The sequence below is a fragment of the Lonchura striata genome, chromosome 13 (genome assembly GCF_050655825.1).
Source record: "Lonchura striata isolate lonStrDom1 chromosome 13, ASM5065582v1, whole genome shotgun sequence".
In the NCBI taxonomy this organism is placed as follows: Eukaryota; Metazoa; Chordata; class Aves; order Passeriformes; family Estrildidae; genus Lonchura; species Lonchura striata.
Window position 1 is genome coordinate 3,332,024 of NC_140715.1, and position 16,916 is coordinate 3,348,939.

Sequence of the window (16,916 nt, forward strand, 5' to 3'; positions counted from 1 at the left end):
TAAGGGCTGGGGCAATCCAGGAGAGAAATATGGAAAGAAACCAGGGGAGAGCTTAGAATTACTCAGCTTTCCTGTTGGTAAAATGAAGTACAAACAGGGCAGGATGTTTGGAGGCCAGCTGGTGAATGGATTGGTGTTTTTTTGACACCTCCTGTGGAAGCACAGCTCTTTGCTTGTTGTAGTGACCTTCACATTAATGCCTGACAGCATCTCCATGGAGCTTCTATAGAGCAGGTCCCACCCTGAGCAATTGCCGTGCTGATGACTGCGACAGAAAAGACATTGCCATCTAAATCCTCCTTCTTTTACCTCCAGAGAATCACATTTTAGAAGATGTAAACAAATGCGTCATCGCTCTCCAAGAAAAAGACGTGGATGGCTTAGACCGCACGGCCGGCGCGATCCGGGGCCGCGCTGCCCGGGTCATTCACGTGGTCACCTCGGAGATGGACAACTACGAACCCGGAGTGTACACTGAGAAGGTGCTGGAAGCAACCAAGTTACTGTCCAACACAGGTAAGGGTCGCTCACTCCCAGGAGCCCTGAATTGCTGTTGCCTGAAAGCCTGTGGGCAGCTGGGTACCCGTGTACCTGTGAAATCTGTTAAAGACTCAATTTGCTGTAATGCAAATTAGTGGGAGTTGTTGGCAAAACTGTTGCAAAGTGAGAAGTGTGATTTTGCTGTGTTGACTGGCTCAAAGCTCAGCTGTGCACAAGGTGTCCCTGAGTGTGCTCGCTGTCATGGACTGGGCTGTGGGAAGCAAAAACACCGGGAATGAGTCCCAGATGTGAGTGAAGACTTGGAAGTTGTGCTGTGCTCATCTTGGAGTATTGAACCAGGCTCTGCAGCTGTTCAGGGTCCAGAAGGAAGATCACATTCCCCCAGCAGAATAAATTTAGGGTAATAATTAGGGTAAATTTTGTAAAGTATCTTTACAGCTGCTGGAAGAGCATTAAAGGTTGTAATGCCCCACACACAAACACCTAATCAGGGTGTTCCCTGTGAACTACTGGTGACATCCATAAGGGTGAGGGGTGATTCTGGCTGTTTCAGTGCTAGCTACTCGTTTCTGGTTTTGCTTTAATTATTTTGATGAGGAATCAAGGGTGACACTGAAGAAACAGCAGACTCTAACTGGTTCTGGCATGTTCTTCCTGGGGCACCATGACTCACTGAAATGCAGCACTGCAACCTGCCCCCTTCCAGTGCTTCTTAAACTTGAGTTTCCTGATGGTAGCATGACTTTTTTTTCCCCCCCAAAAAAATTATGTAAATCTGCAGGGAACATCAAACAAACAATTAATATTTTATCCCATAGTTTCTAAGAGCTTCCCCAGGTGTTTTCTCCTTGTCCATTAGAAGGGTCTGTTCAAGGGGAAAACACTGAAGAGCAGCAGTGTAAGCAGTAACAGAGCTGGATTAAGACTTCACCGCCTGTACCAAATGTTGTGATTTCAATGGAAGGACTGCACGGCTTCCAGGACAGTTAAGAGCAAGGCAGGAGTGGGAAGCAGAGAGTGGCTCGGGGTGGGACTGACCAGCTTTGTGCTCTGGGTGCAGTCATGCCGCGCTTCACGGAGCAAGTGGAGGCTGCGGTGGAAGCGCTGAGCTCCGACCCTGCCCAGCCCATGGACGAGAACGAGTTCATCGACGCCTCCCGGCTGGTGTACGACGGCATCCGCGACATCAGGAAAGCCGTGCTGATGATCCGGGTGAGCGCAGCTTCCCCGACAGCTTTCCCCGCCTCTGTTCCTCTGACAGCCGTCAGCGTAATGGAGAGCAGACAGGAGAAAATTTTCATTTAGCTCCTATTAACATTCAGAGTCTTAAAATGTGCTAATCGCTGTGGAGCACTTGAGCAGTGCCTTTGGATTCAGATTCATTAACCAGATCTGAGCATCGATGATGGCCAGAGTTGTGTTGCTAAATACCCTTCATACATCTTTTGTAATCTCATGGTAATGCCTGGCTCGTTAATGTGCTAAAATCAGTGACCTTTCAGTTAACAACAGCAAATTAATTCAGAACTATAGATGCTTGTTGATGCTTTGAGAGCTTAGAAATAAAACCTAATGGCTCTTCATTAAGTAAATTTTGAGAATTAATGTTAGTTAGTCAAAAGGAAGCTGAGATGAGTTCAGTCTGTAGTTCCTAGAGCATGTAATTTGTTAATTGGTTAACCTGGGTAAACAGGGGCAGCTCACAGAGGCCTTGACTCCTGTGTGCTTGCAGTGGGTGTGACTTGAGAGCTCTAATTTCTGATAGACCAGACACAGAAGCACACAGTTGGTTGAAGGGATGCAGAAAAGGATGCTTCTGGTTGCAGCTGATCCATGGACCTATTTCTTGGATCTTACTGGGGCAAAAATGGGCAGGAGCCAGAGATAAGGAAGACAAATATAGGGGTTTTATTCCTTTTTATTTTTTCTTTTCCTTGTATTCCTTTGAATCTCAGAAACTGCCTTGGTCTTTCAGACTGGTGACCATGGCAGATGCAGCTTGTTGGTCAGTAAATCAAGAATGTACAGCCCCTGAAGATATGTGATTACAGTAACCATTGCAATGGCATCTTCCATGTTTGCTACTTAAAGCAAAGAATCAGATGAGAACCCAGAAGAAAAGCTGACAACCACACCTGTGCTTTCCATGGAATTTTTTTCAGACAAGCTCAGGATTTATAGACAGCCAGTAGTAGTTGAGGATATCAAAGCCTTCCTGCTATGCAGACAGAGGGTGTGATTCCCCCCTTGCTGAAATCCTTGTTACTCAGGACAGGGGGCTGGACTGCCACTCCCAATGGGCAGCAATTACCCAGGCTGGCAGTGCCAGGAATGCTGATGTTTGCCCTGTGCCACCCTCCAGGGCCAGGGAGCCACAGCTCCACTGCCAGCAGCCAACAGCAGCTCCCTGGCCACACAGCAGCCACCTAGAAGGAAGTTAAAATGTTAGCACTTGTCATCCAGAGAGTTTATTTTGGGATAAAAGAGCCATCCCAGTGGGGATCCCAGGGCTCTCCAGGGCTTGGTGTAACCCTGCTCACAGGGGCTCATTCACTTCAGCTTTGTCCAGAGGCTGTTGTTCCTTACAGGGAACAGCAGGAGAAGCCACTGCACACCTCCTCTTTGTGTTTATGCAGGGTATTTTCAAAACTACCATCTCACTATATCTGTATTTATTGAAAAGAAGCTCTTTCCCCATTCCTGCTGCCCAGGCTGGTCACTCCAGAGGAGTTTCTGCCCTTGGTGGCACTTGAAAGGCAGAGTTACAATTTGTGTGTCCCTGGGCTTTGGGAGGGATGGGCAGAGGGGAGTCACAGACAAATCATGTACAGCAGAACTGTTTTCTTTATGCTTTTTCTGTTTTTAAAAAAATATTGATACACTGAGCTGCTTTTTAGTGTGTGTCTCTCTGTTGATTTGGGGATATACCCTGCTCTCCAGGGCCTGGAGAGGAGGCTGAAATACCCAAAGTCTTGACTGTCACCCTACTCACCTTTGCTTTTTGGCAATTATTTTGCAGGTCCATCTCTATTTTCACTGTATCACAAAGTGTCTGTAGTGGAAGACAGGTCTGTGAAATTCAAAGCATAGGAAAAAAATCTAAAGAACAGGGACTTTATTTGCATCTTATCTGTTAATCACAATTTATTACATCTTTCAGTGAAGTTCTTTCTTGACCCAGCTCTGGAGAATTGTCGTGAAGTGCCACTTTAGCAAAGATGTAGTATTTTGACAAACATGCTGTTTAAACTTGATAGGCTTTATAAAAAGTTTGCCAGCTACAGACTGGCAGTAGCAAAAATAAATCCTAGGCAAGCAGGAACTAGGTCAGATGTGTTTAGCCTACAGCATAAAAGCTGGCCCTTACTAGCTGAAATTTTTCAGCTTTTCCCGAGGGATAAGGATAAACTTTGAGATATTTTATCTGTTGTTAATTTTGTCAATGCTTTGATTCATAATTGTGCTGAAGACACTCTGTGCTTCTGAACCAGCCCTTAGAGCTGTGTGTAATTCCAGTTTCAGAATCTCCAATGAAGCTTTTACATTTAATCAACTTGCAAAAGCACTGTTCGTTTTGCAAGAACTTTTTTCTGTCTTTCAGACGCTGAGTGCATTAATGTCCTAACAAATCTCAGCTGTTTAGTTACTGCTGTGTGATTCTGGGGATCCCTGTGGTGTTTAACAGGAGCAGTCAAGCACATAAAATCACACGTGTTCAGAGCTGGATACAGTCCCTATATTTACCTTTTTGTTGAAAACATGGAATAATTTTTACCTCCACTGATTCCCATTCTCTCTGCTTGAAAAATAATATTCTTGTTGGTTTTCAGAGCCGTGAAATCTATAGTTTGACTCTGCTTGAATGCTTTCTCCTCAGACTCCTGAAGAGCTGGATGATTCTGACTTTGAGACTGAGGATTTTGATGTCCGAAGCAGAACCAGCATCCAGACTGAGGATGATCAGCTCATTGCTGGACAGAGTGCAAGGGTAAGGCACAGACCTCAGCATTATCAGAGTCAGACCTGCCTTCAAGACACACTTCAGCTTGCTTTGAAAACCCAGGTTAAATTTGGGAGGGTGATGATAAAAATTGCTGGATCAGAAATCTGGCATTCTTTGTTTCCAGCATTCTTCTGAAAAGGAGCTTGAGTGAAATGCAGTTGGTCTGATGGATGTGAGAAACATCAGTGTTTTATTTTGGGTATTCTGAAAGATCAAAATCCTTTTAGGACCAAGAAATTACATCACGTTTTGATATCACAGACACAGTAGTTGGGTCAGCTTCTGCAGGGATGTGCAGGGCAGATCACTCCATTGGATTAATGTTATTTTCAACAGATAAACATTAACTTTATGAGAAAAAAATCTTTCCAAAATGTCTCCTCAAACACATGCTGGTGTGTGTTTGGTCACTGAGCATTTATCAAGACAACATTGAGAGGAACTTAGAAATGAAATCATTTCAACTAACTGCATTTCCTGTGACTCAAAAATTAAAGCATTGATAGGCAATATATAATCATTAAGAGGTGAAACCCTAAAATCAGTGCATTGAAAGAAGACCAGGCCTTACCTATTGCTTTTCTTTGACACGGCCCCTCTGGATCGATAACAATTTACACTCTTGGGAAGGTGCCATGGCAGATTTTTTTGTGGAGGCTCTTCCTGCCAGGCAAGAAGTAGCCAGACCATATTTATCAAACGTGGGCCAGGTTGGCTTGGGAATTGCACCAGCTGGGAATATTTTTATGATCCCCTCCCTTGCACAAGCACTTTCTACGCCTGGACCCTCACCCCCTTGTATTTAAATGCAGACATTGCTCATTTACCTCTTAGCACAGCTGCTGCCAGAGGTTTTTTAGTACCAAAGGCTCCTTTTTGCCTGCTCCTGGAAGCCTCTGTGCTCCCAGTATTTATGAAGGCAAGGCCATGGAGTCTTACACAGGCTATAAACCCAGTCTGAGAGATTTTATTTGGGAGTAAGCACATACTCTTTATTTTCACTTACTCTTTCCTCAGCAGACATGTTTCAAAAGAGTACAGCTAGCTTTTTGCAGGGAAGAGACTGGTAATATTTCTTATTATCCTCAATACCCAAGTGGAACTTAATTTTAAAACGTTGATATTTTCTGTAAAAGACAAATTCTCCTTCTTCATGCAGTTTTATTTTGAGGGATGGCAATATGTGGCAAATTTGTTTGGAGTCTTAACAGCTTTATCATGCAAAGGCCCATATTTTAAGTGTCAACTTGTCTTTCTGGGCACTTTTTCTTAAAAAAGAGTATAAACTTTGTTTCAAAATGGAAGCAAATGGCTCTGTAAAGTCTCTAGGTAGAGGATTGCTATTAAAGTTTTATCCCACATCTACATGACTGAAATTGGTTATTAGTGAAATGTTCCAAAAAGCCTCTACAAGGCAGCAGGAGGCCATGGGAGAAAACTCTTCTCTTCCAGGCTATCATGGCTCAGCTCCCTCAAGAGCAGAAAGCCAAGATTGCTGAGCAGGTCGCCAGCTTCCAGGAGGAAAAGAGTAAATTGGATGCTGAAGTGTCAAAATGGGACGACAGTGGCAATGACATCATTGTCCTGGCCAAACAGATGTGTATGATCATGATGGAGATGACAGACTTCACCAGGTGAGGCTTTTTCATTTGTGCTCACTCCGAGCTGCCTGGGCTGCTGGGGCTTTCAATGAGACACGGTGCAAATTCTCCTAAGAGTCTCATTTCTTATAATTTCTTTTAAATGGTGCCCTGTTCCAGCTGCATATTAACTGGGGAGATGCATTATTGTGCAGTGGCTGGGTGGTAATAACTGTTTAAATTGATCTACAGATACACAGCAGTTATTGCCTGTCTTTCTTCCTTTCTTTCTTAAGGGTGATTCTTGTCCCCAGGAATATATATATATTTGCTCAGTTCTTTACAGCATTAAATTCTATGGGCTTCTCAATATTGCCATACTGCAGAAATAGTTCCTAGTACAGTTATTTGCAGAGGAAAGAGAGGGTTTTTGATGCCTTTTGAAATTAATTTACCAGATTTTATATAACACTGTTTTTTAAACTTCATGTTCCATTCCATAAAAATTGCAAATCTGTCTTCTAAAATGTTATCTCTTATCATCATTAAGCTGCTCAAAGCAGTAAAATTTAAGATGTTTTTATTCCTAGATTTAAGCTAAATGTGGGGAAGAGCTGAAAGGGGGTAACTCTTGAAAATGAAGGTGCTGTAATGGCTGCTCCTGCCTTTTCCTGCCCTTTGGGTGAGGAGTCACTGCCAGCACAGTGTGGAACAGAAAAGGGACATAGAATTCACTGCTGTGGTTTCCTGGTGGTAGGAGGGAGCATCTGCTCTGTTTTGCAGGGGCAAAGGTCCTCTGAAGAACACCTCAGATGTGATCAGTGCAGCCAAGAAGATCGCAGAGGCCGGGTCCAGGATGGACAAGCTGGGCCGGACCATTGCTGACCACGTAAGTCACAGTCCTGGAGCCTCCTCCTGGAGCACCAAGGAGCAAGAGATCTTTCAGTACTGCAGGCATGATGAACAGATGAAAATGTGCTTGCTTTTGGGGTGTTTTAATTGATTTTCCGGATCTGCTGCTAGAAAATTCTGTTCTTTCTGTTCTTTCTAGCTGCTCTCCTGCCTCCCTGAGCAGTGACACAGCAGCTCCTTGGCTGGAATCAGACACTTTGTGCCAGCCCTGCTTCAGGTCACATAGAGCCAGGGCAATGCCAGTGCTGAGCCGGACCCAGGTTGGGCTCACCTCACACCCAGAGCACTCCTGGTGCTTCCCAAAGCACAGACTGCAGGGACAGCACCTGCACAACAGCACCTGGCCCATTGCACAACCTTTGGTTTGGGGCAGCTTTTTAAGATGAACAATTTCCACAGACTGAGTGGGGAGGGTGTCAAAGCTCTCTGGTGTTTTTTCCTGTCCAGTCAGAGCTGATGAAGGCTTGGAGCAAGGCCTGCAGTGACCCGAGCGTGGCTGTGCTGTCCCAGTGTTGGGAAGGAATTCTTACAGGACTGAACGAGCTTGGCCAGCTCAGGGATTTATGCAATGCCTGTCCTGAACCACTTAGAAACTGGGCCAAGCAAGAGCACCTTTGGCCACAGCCCACACCCAAATAGCAGGGAAACATCAACAGTAGTAATAATATTCCACCTTCGAGAGAGACTCTGAAATGCAGGGAGGTTAAGTCTGAGATCATGGGCTAAACTTTGTTTTCTCCAGTGGTCACTCACTTTCCAGACCTTTTCAGGATGGAAATTTGTAGTGCAAGGTTTCAACTGTAATAGGTGTCACTTTGAAAGTAAATCATTGCAGTGAAGGACTCTCTCTTAATGTTGCCTTCAGAGGTGCTTGTCTACACGCTCCTTTATTAATGATGCAGAGAGAAATGTTCAATGGGGAGATAAATTTGATAAGTGTTTTTTCAAATGGCTTTCCTTGCTACAGTATTTTGACAGCCTTGTTTCTGCAAGAACCAGGTGTGCTGCTGGTGTAGGTAAATGAAGCAAGGAGCAGTTTGTGTTCGAGATCTCAGGGGAACTTGAGCTGAAGGTTTACAATACCTTTTTCTTTTTCTTTTTTTTTTTTTTAATTCACATATTTTATACAAAAATGGTATATGGTTTTCTGTACTAAGCCATTTCAAAATACAAAAGAAAACTACTTTTAGTAGCAGCAAGGTCCTTAAAAATGTAACAGATATTAAGCATGTGTTTGAAGATAAATATGAGCAGCACTGTACAGTTAGTCATTTTGACAAGAATATAGCTTTTTCCTGACTCCATACTCTGCTAATACTTTGAGCCTGCATATTTCATTAGATGTGCTTCCATACCCTTTAGAAATGTGTTAATGTGGAGCAGTGTGACAGCTACAGAGCAGGGACAGCTCCGAGCACTGGTTCCTGCTGTCCCTGCTCCTGGCTGGGAGCACAGAGGGGCTGTGTCCTGTGTGCTGGGTGACACCAGAGCTCTGACCCCTTGTGTCAGTGTGCCAGCAGCTCCCAGCTCTGCCATCAGGCCCTTCTGCAGCACATTCCTCTGGAGCTCCAAGAGCTGCTGTCCCAGGAATTCCCTGTCTGTTGGGAAGAGTTCTGCCATCAGCTGCAGGTTCTCCCCGAGGTTTCCATCCCTCACTCCAAGCAGCTGCTGCTTGCTGGGAACAGGGGAATATGAAGCAGCTATGAGCACAGCACAGATGACAGTGATTTGCAGCAAGGGTTCTCTCTATTATTTATTTTTTGAATGTCAAAGCACCTACAAAGCCAAAGGAACTTTCTATTCCTTTTTTCCTTTCATAGCAGTGGGAGGCCAAGGTTCCATCAGCTCTGATCATCCACTGAGAAGCAGCTGGGGGTGAGGGTAGGGGTTGCCCCACTTCCCAGTAAAAGGCTCCAGCAGCCTCGTGCTGGGGAGACTGGTCCCTGGCTGGGGTCTGGGGTGGGGACCCTGGGCCCAGGCTGGTGGCAGCTGCTGACACAGTGGTCAGTGCCATCCTGCCAAGGAACTGCCTCCCCAAAACAGCTGCTGGCAGCTCCTGCTGGGCCCAGCTGGCACCCAGGGCTGAGGGACATGTTTTGGGAATTCCTGGTGCAGCAGGGCCCATTTCCAAAGGGAGAGGCAGTGGGAGGAAGAAGCTCTGGGGTTGCTGACTCTCCCCTGCAGCCGCTGGGGATGGGCTGTGTCCATCAGCACACACCACCAGGGCTCTGCTGTCTTCCCCTGCCCATTTTCTCTGCAAAAACAGAGAAAAGGGTGATTCTGCTTCTCTGAAGGCTCAGCTGGGGCAGCAGGAACTGAAATTGAGGGGTGTTTGCTGTGTCCAGGATGGAGCCTGGATTTGACCTGGAGCAGCCAGTTTAGCTTTGCCAGTAACCTTCCCTGAGTCTGTGGCAGCAGCTCAGTTTGGGGGTTTGAGAAGGTGGGGTGTCCCCCAACACGTTTATTTCCATCTGCACTGCACTCCCTGTGGGTTGTGCTGTGGGAATCCTCCCATGTCAGCTCTGCAGATGGGGGTTGTGGCTGTGGGTTAGTCCAGTAATGTCATCATTCTTAATCAGTGTTCAAACTGTTGCCTTTTGGGTTTTTTGATTTGTATCCGAGTGCTCCTGCCTAGAAAAGGACAGGGCTCCTGCACCCGCAGTGCCTTTTGTTGCTGCTCTTTTTTATCTTGTGTTACATCTCCATTTAAACCTCATCTGTCTTTGAGCTGAGTCCTCTATCCTGCCTGCAGAAATAGCACACACAGGAGAGGATCTGGCTTTCCATCTCACACCATGCTGATGTACACAGCCCAGTGATGATTCCTATTCCAGGAAGGTTTTGTTGCCTTCCTCAGCTGTTGGTGATGGTGCAGCAGCCTGCTGCCTTGAGAGTCTTTCCTTGAAGGGTTTCACAACCCCACAGAGTAGCTGGAATTGTTGAGCCATGCCTCTGACATGCTGTACTGGGCATTTGTCAGGCCTCGAGCCCCTGCAGTGCTGTGCTGCTCACTCGCTGTGTTAGATGAGCTCTTTGGGAGATGGAGAGCAGTTTCCAAAATGGTAATTTGGACTTTTCATTAGCTCTTTGGCCAGGGCTATTTGTGGACTTGCTCTTAAACATCTTGTACTGCTGACTAATATTGATTAACTTAAAAAATTAACCTGCAAGCTTTGCTGCTTTGTTAGACAGGGCTTCACAGCACTGATGGAAGCTGCATGCCCACGTTGAGAGTTGCAATCACTTTAGGTGTTCCATCATTTTCCTTGGGACTAAGAAGGTGGTTTTTTGTCTGTTGCTGGGGTCAGATGCCATAAAGCCATGCAGATCTCCCAGTGCAATGCCCCTGTGTGTGTGAGCTCTGTGTGCAAATCACTGCAGCACCTGAGTTACCTCTGCTCAGCACAGAGACCACTTTGCCTTACAAAAGCCACTTGTTCTGGCCCTGGAAAAAAAACCAAATGTATGTGTTAGCTTCACTCACCTTCACTGCAGAGGAAAATGCCTGTTCTGACAGATTGAGTGCTGTTGGGAAGGAAATGCTCCATGTGAGTGGGACCCTGTTTGCACATCCCTGTGTGTGCAGCACGATCTGCTCCTCTTTTATACAAAGAAAAGAGCTTATGCTTCCATCTCATAGCTAAGGAGAGAAAGTCTGCAGGGATAACCAGGGCTCAGAGCTTGCTGTTCACAGCCAGGAGGGGACTTTTACCTTGCCCTCAAAGGGGAGGAGAAGCTGCATGCCAATGCAACAACCCTCAGCTGGAGTGAAGCATTAAGTAATGAAGTGGTGCCACATTGAAGATTAATCTTCCAGTCATGCCATGTCCATTATGAATCTTCATCAGATGGTCCATTGCACAGAATCAGGGTCTTAGGTGAAATGAGATTTTGCTGTGAACAGGGGTGTGTGAAAAAGAGCTCTTAAATCATTCTGGATGGGGTGCAGCTGTCCAGAAGGGTGGAGATTCCTGCAGGGTGTAATGCCAGGTAAATTCCACTGCTACAGCTGAAATAATGCTGGGCACAGTGCAGCCTGCCTTCGAGCAGGAGATAAGGATCGGTGGGAGTCTGATGGTGGATGCTGGGTGGGAAGGTGAGATGATGAGTGACCATTTCCATGGAACAGGAGCTATCTGTGGGGTACAACAAGTGATGCTTGTCTGGGGTTCAGAGCAGAGCTTAAGCAGCATGGGGTGTGACCCAGTGTGCTGTAAATCACATGGATGTGAAGCTGTAGGTGTTGTGTGTGTGAGTGTGAGCATGTGGGGTGCCCGCCCATGGGGGACCTGCTGCTGGCACCCCATTGCTGCTGCTCCTAAAGGGGCTGCAGGGCTGGTGTGAGCAGCAGAACCCTTCCCACAGCCTTTTTTGTCCTACAGAGACTGCTCTGGACTGTGGCTGCTCCTCAGCTGGGCTCCCCCCTGATCTGGAAATCCAGCCTGAGCCTGGTTCATCCATGGCTCATTCTTCAGTTCTGTCCCAGAAAATGCCACCTTCCCAACGTGCACAGAAGGACTCCAGCAGAGTCTTGTGTGCAAAGCTGAAAAAGTTACCTTTCTCTTATGGATAACTGCTGCAGCAAGCACCTTAAAAATGTCATTTTGTGCCTGGTGAGGAACCTGCTTTCCCCACTGCTACAAAATAGGAGCAGAAGTCAGGAAAATCTCTGTTTGCTGCATGTAATTGAGTTGCTGTCGGGTTTATCATTTTTGAGCTTGGAATACTTAAGATTGAGGATTGAGGGAGGAATTGGTTAACCTTCTAGTTGAAGCTTGGGATTCTGGGTGTCAGACCATTGCTGCTGTGTCCTGAGCAGTACAGGAAGGACCTTTTACAGCTGACAGACCTGCTCTGAGGGGGGGTAAATAGTCCTCCTTCTCTTCATTTTCCTTCTGTTCCTCCTTCCTCCTTCCTGCTGAAGGGCAGTGGAAGGAGCCTGTGCAGTGCTGGCCCTGCTCATGGCTGCTGGGTTTTAGATGCCTCTCACGTTGCTCAGCCGTCTCAAAGCCCAGGCTCAGCAGGGAGGGCAGCACTGTCCAGCCCATCCCCTGCTCCAGGGGAGGTGCTGGAGCTGTCTGGCTCCTGCCCCAGCTGCAGAGCCCGACGTGGCCGTGTCGCCCCGCAGTGCCCGGACTCGGCGTGCAAGCAGGACCTGCTGGCCTACCTGCAGCGCATCGCGCTCTACTGCCACCAGCTCAACATCTGCAGCAAGGTGAAGGCCGAGGTGCAGAACCTGGGCGGGGAGCTCGTCGTCTCCGGGGTACGTATGGCACACGCCTGCTTCAGGCAGCTTTGCTCCCCCAGGAAAGGATCATTCCATGCTGAGCTTTTGTGTTAAACACCTCGGAATAGAGACTGGAGATGCTGGAGCATTCAGAGTTCTCATGGATGCAGAGTTTGTGTTGCTGCCTCGTTGTTCTGGGGAAAAACGCTTGCTGTGAAAATAGACTTCACATTTCCTTACTCAACAGTGTTTGCAGACAGATTCACTTCACCTGTGTGTAATCTGTTTTCCAGACTGCTTTTCACTCTTAGTGAGGTTAAATCACTTTATCAGCACAGCTAACCCTGCCCCACATCTCTGCACAGCCTTGGAACATGCTGGGGTCCTGCAACGCTCCAGAGATGTTAATATCTCAGGATGGCTTTGCCCTGAAGAGTGCAGGGATTTTTAGTGGCTGCTCTGGTTTCTGACAGCTGGAAGCTGCCCCAGGCCAGCTTGCTTCTTTATTCCAGCCATTACTTTGCAAATAATTTTTTTCACTGTAGTTCATGAAATACTGCCTCCTAAAACAATTCTGTATGACAGATATTTGGGGGTAAGGAAGTGGAGCTGAATTCTTAATTTCTTCTGGCATCCTCTTCATTGTCCTGCGCAGGCACATTTGGTCACTTTTTGTGCTTTTGCCCAGCCGTGTCAGGCCTGAGGAAGGAGGTTGGAAGAAGGGACAGAATTGGCCCTGAATTGCTCCCTGAATCCTGATCAGCAAATGGAAGAAAACTTCTCACATTCTGCCATTTTGATACCACAGAATCATGGAACAGTTTGGGTTGGAAGGGACCTTAAAATTCATCCAGTGCCACCCTCTGCTATGGGCAGGGACACCTTCCACTGTCCCACGCTGCTCCAAGCCCTGTCCAGCCTGCCTTGGGCACTGCCAGAAATCCAGGGGCAGCCACAGCTTCCCTGGGCATCTTCTGCCACTGATATTTTCCAGTGAAACCCTGTTTGATATTTCAGTTGCTTAAATTTAGTAGCACAGATTTCCCCCCAAAAATCAGGGAGAGCTGTAGAAGGAGAACTTTGGGGCAGCAGCAGCAGCAGCAGTCAGCAATAGATATCCCTGCAGGAGCTGAGCCCAGCTGGGAGTGGATGGGGCTGTGCTGCCCCTCCTACTGCCTTTCCAGCCCCCCCTGCTCCTTTCCAGCCTCCAGAGCAGCTCCAGGGACGTGGTGGGATGTGCTGCTGTTCATGTCCTGGGAGCTGGGAGGCTGAAGGCATGGTGCTGTCAAAGCAGATGTGTTACTGTACTCCAGGGCTTCACTGCAGTTGCTCAGTGTCTCCAGAATTTACATCCCCTCTGCCATAAATTAAGGATAGAAGAGCCTAGATCTGTAGTCTGATCTCCTGGTTTTATCCCTTCTCCTCAAGCCTGTCCACTGGGGCTGAGGGTGAGCTCCATGGGATAATCAGCCAGTCCAGAGGCACCAGCACTCTGAAAGGAAAGTTCTGTCCAGTGTTAATGCCCTGCCCATGCTCCAGAGTGTTGTGAGAGCAGAGCAGGGCCCAGGTGGGCAGAGCTGGCACCTGCAGAGTCTGACAGTCATTCAGAAAAGCACCTCCCTGCTCTCCTGGCATTTGATGATTCCTCCTGAGGATTCATGGAAACACTCCAGCACAGTGGTTTCCAGGCTCAGGAGGGGGAGGGCAGAGCACAGGGGTATGCCAGAGGATCTCAGGTGCCATGGTGGCACTTGAGGCATGGTGTGGTAGAAGAGAGGGGACAGTGCCCCATAAAAGCCACCAGAACCAAACCGTGCCCCATAAAAGCCACCAGAACCAAACCCTGCCCCAGATCAAACCCCTGTCCCAGCCCATTTGGCCTTGACAAGCCGGGGATCCCACCCAGAGCAGGACACTGGCCCCTGGAGAAGGGGGTCCCAGCTGAGGTCACCACAGCGCTCCTCCCCTCTCTTCCACCCAGGCCTGGTCTCAGCTCTTTGTCCCTGCTGTGCCCTACAGCTTTGACAAATTCATGTTTTTCCTTGTTTTGATGCTCTTGTAAATCAGGAACCAGCTGGGAAAGGGCTCCAGGCCTGGCTGGTGATGCAGTTGTGTTCCTTCCTTCCCAATACAATTTAGTATTCTAGGGCAATTTAAATATTTATTATCAGTGATTAAGATATTACTACAGCTTTATTAATCTCATTAGAGAATAAGCAACTATTAAAGCTTAGTCACAAAAGCAAAGGGCGGAATACAAATGTTGCCAATTGCCATTGATATGGAGAATGCATACAGGGGGGCAAGCCCTGTTTTTGTATTGGAGGCACAGATCAGGTTTGTAACCACTGAATATCCAAATAACAATCCTGCCTCAAACTGGGAGCCTCAGGTTTCAAAGGAAAAATATAAATGAGTTTTCAAGTGGTTTTACCTGTCGTACTTTCAGCAGAACACTGTCTGGGGGTCTGTGGTGTGTAACTCTGTGTCCCTTGGCAGGTGGACAGTGCCATGTCCCTGATCCAGGCAGCCAAGAACCTGATGAACGCCGTGGTGCAGACGGTCAAGGCCTCCTACGTGGCGTCCACCAAGTACCAGAAGTCCCAGGGCATGGCCTCCCTCAACCTCCCGGCCGTCTCCTGGAAGATGAAGGCTCCGGAGAAGAAACCCCTGGTCAAGAGGGAGAAACAGGACGAGACCCAGACGAAAATCAAGAGGGCATCCCAGAAGAAGCACGTGAACCCCGTGCAGGCCCTCAGCGAGTTCAAGGCCATGGAGAGTATCTAGAGGAGAGCTCTGGCTCGGGTGTACTTTTCTCTAGCCCACCACTGCTACTTCCAGAACTCTACTTTTAACACCCTAAGGATTTTTCAAAAATTTACTATTCCTCCAAATGTATTTACTTAATATAATTTTGATAACTTTGTTTAGATTACCTGGGGAGATACTTAAATTTCTAAGTCCTATCAGTATATCTTCAGCCTGCAGAAGTGTGGTAATTTAGATGGCTTTTAGTTTACAGGGGTGGATTTCTAGCTGGAAACTTTTTTATAATCTTGCTTTAAATGAAATATTCTATAACCAAAGAGGATTTTACAGTAACACTAACGGTTAACACTAATATTGGATCATGCTACTCAGAGACACAGTTTTTCATGGTGATCAAGAGAGAAAAATTAGATTTTTTACTCAAAAAAATGAATTATAAAGTATGTGTGTGATAGTGTATCTCTGCTGTGGGGGTGGAGAAGGGAGCAAGCTCAGAGGAGTTTGAAATTGCAGCAGGCAGTGGCTGTGTGAGCACAACTGGAAAACAGCTGGAAAAACGCTACACCCGTGCTTGGGCCGGGCTTTGGTGAGGCTCGTGTTCAGAATTGGGCTCGGTGGTGCCCTGGGGCCGTGCTGCTGCTTTTCCTGGGCTGCCCCGGAGCCCTCCGGGGGTTCCCTTGTGCTCCTGGCACCGCTCCCTCCGGAGGGGCTCCGCTGCCGGGGGAGCTCCCGGGGCCGATCCCCGCGGAAACCTCCCCCGGTGTGGGCGGCAGATCGCTCTCCGGGACACGGACGGAATTGTAATGCCTGGTTACAAATTACTAATGTATTTTGCTGCGGGACACTAATAAAGTTGCTTTTCCCAGCTGGTGCATTGTGGTACTGTGAATGGAGCGGGCCCAGCCCGCCCATCGCCCCCCCTCGCCATTCAGATGCAAATCAGCTTTGTGCTCATTCCTCATAATTGCTCTGCATCCCGCCTTGGGCTTCCAGAGGCACCCAGGAAATCGTGTTTGCTCAGGCTGCAATTTAGACTGTACATTATTTGTGATAACTATAGCTACAAGGTATAATTTCGCTGTCTTATTTAAATTTTATGAATTTCACTGTGTTTCACATGTCCCAGTCGAATCGAGTGCAGGGAAGCGGTGCCGGCACGGGGCAGCACCGCGGTGCCTCTTCCTGTGGAGCTGGAAAAGCCTGGGCTGGAGTCTGTGTCTAAAATGCAGCTCCATTTTAGAGCTGAACCTTGGCACTGAAACGTTATAATTTTATTTATCTCAATCAGCTCATGATTTACTGTATTAAGGTTATTGCTGTCATGTTACTGTAATGCTGATCATAATTAAGCTAAATAGTTTTTGAGATATTTTTGCCAAATGTATTATGTTTTCAAGCATTTTAGCCTCTTGAGTACAGCTATTAAACAGTGGAATGATAGGCTATTTTCATACACCCTTAACATGTAAACAGGCTTGGAGGGAGAGCTGTGCTCCACTGCCATTTGGGGGTTAACAGGCTGTAGGTCTTCTTTTAGAGATAATTATTAACTGAATTTATACAATATGGGTTTTTTTTTCTTCTGCTCTTGTCTTAAAGGTGACATTCCCTGGGCTGTTTAGGGACTACATCCAGTGCCTCCCCCAATACAATCTATTAATGAGCTTTTAAAAATAACCTTTATTAAGATGTGCAGACAAATTTACACTTATTTATCTTTTAAATACATGTTAGTTTAATTTATGCTACAACCATTGAGCATCAAGAAATTAAAAGTGGTTCCCCTGGTGAGAGCTACAGCCCCAGGAGGTGCAGGAGCAGCAGGAACGCGATAGGGACAGGAGGCCAAAAAACCTCAACTCATTTTTGTACCCAAGAATTGCTCCTCTGGGAATTGCGTTTGGGTTTGGAGCAGAGAAGGGCA

The 16,916-nt window shown here is 47.1% G+C and overlaps 1 protein-coding gene across 1 annotated transcript in view; it reads left to right on the plus strand.

The window, feature by feature from the left end:
• The window catches only part of CTNNA1 (catenin alpha 1), a 117,147-nt gene extending 101,290 nt beyond the window's left edge, over nt 1-15,857 (plus strand). Inside the window, exons 12-18 of the mRNA XM_021544869.3 lie at nt 316-516; nt 1,562-1,713; nt 4,379-4,489; nt 5,957-6,138; nt 6,868-6,973; nt 12,125-12,259; nt 14,723-15,857. Coding sequence (XP_021400544.1) covers nt 316-516; nt 1,562-1,713; nt 4,379-4,489; nt 5,957-6,138; nt 6,868-6,973; nt 12,125-12,259; nt 14,723-15,010 — 1,175 coding nt within the window. The 3' untranslated portion in view covers nt 15,011-15,857. The remainder of the gene's footprint in view (nt 1-315; nt 517-1,561; nt 1,714-4,378; nt 4,490-5,956; nt 6,139-6,867; nt 6,974-12,124; nt 12,260-14,722) is intronic.
• Nucleotides 15,858-16,916: the final 1,059 nt, after the last annotated feature.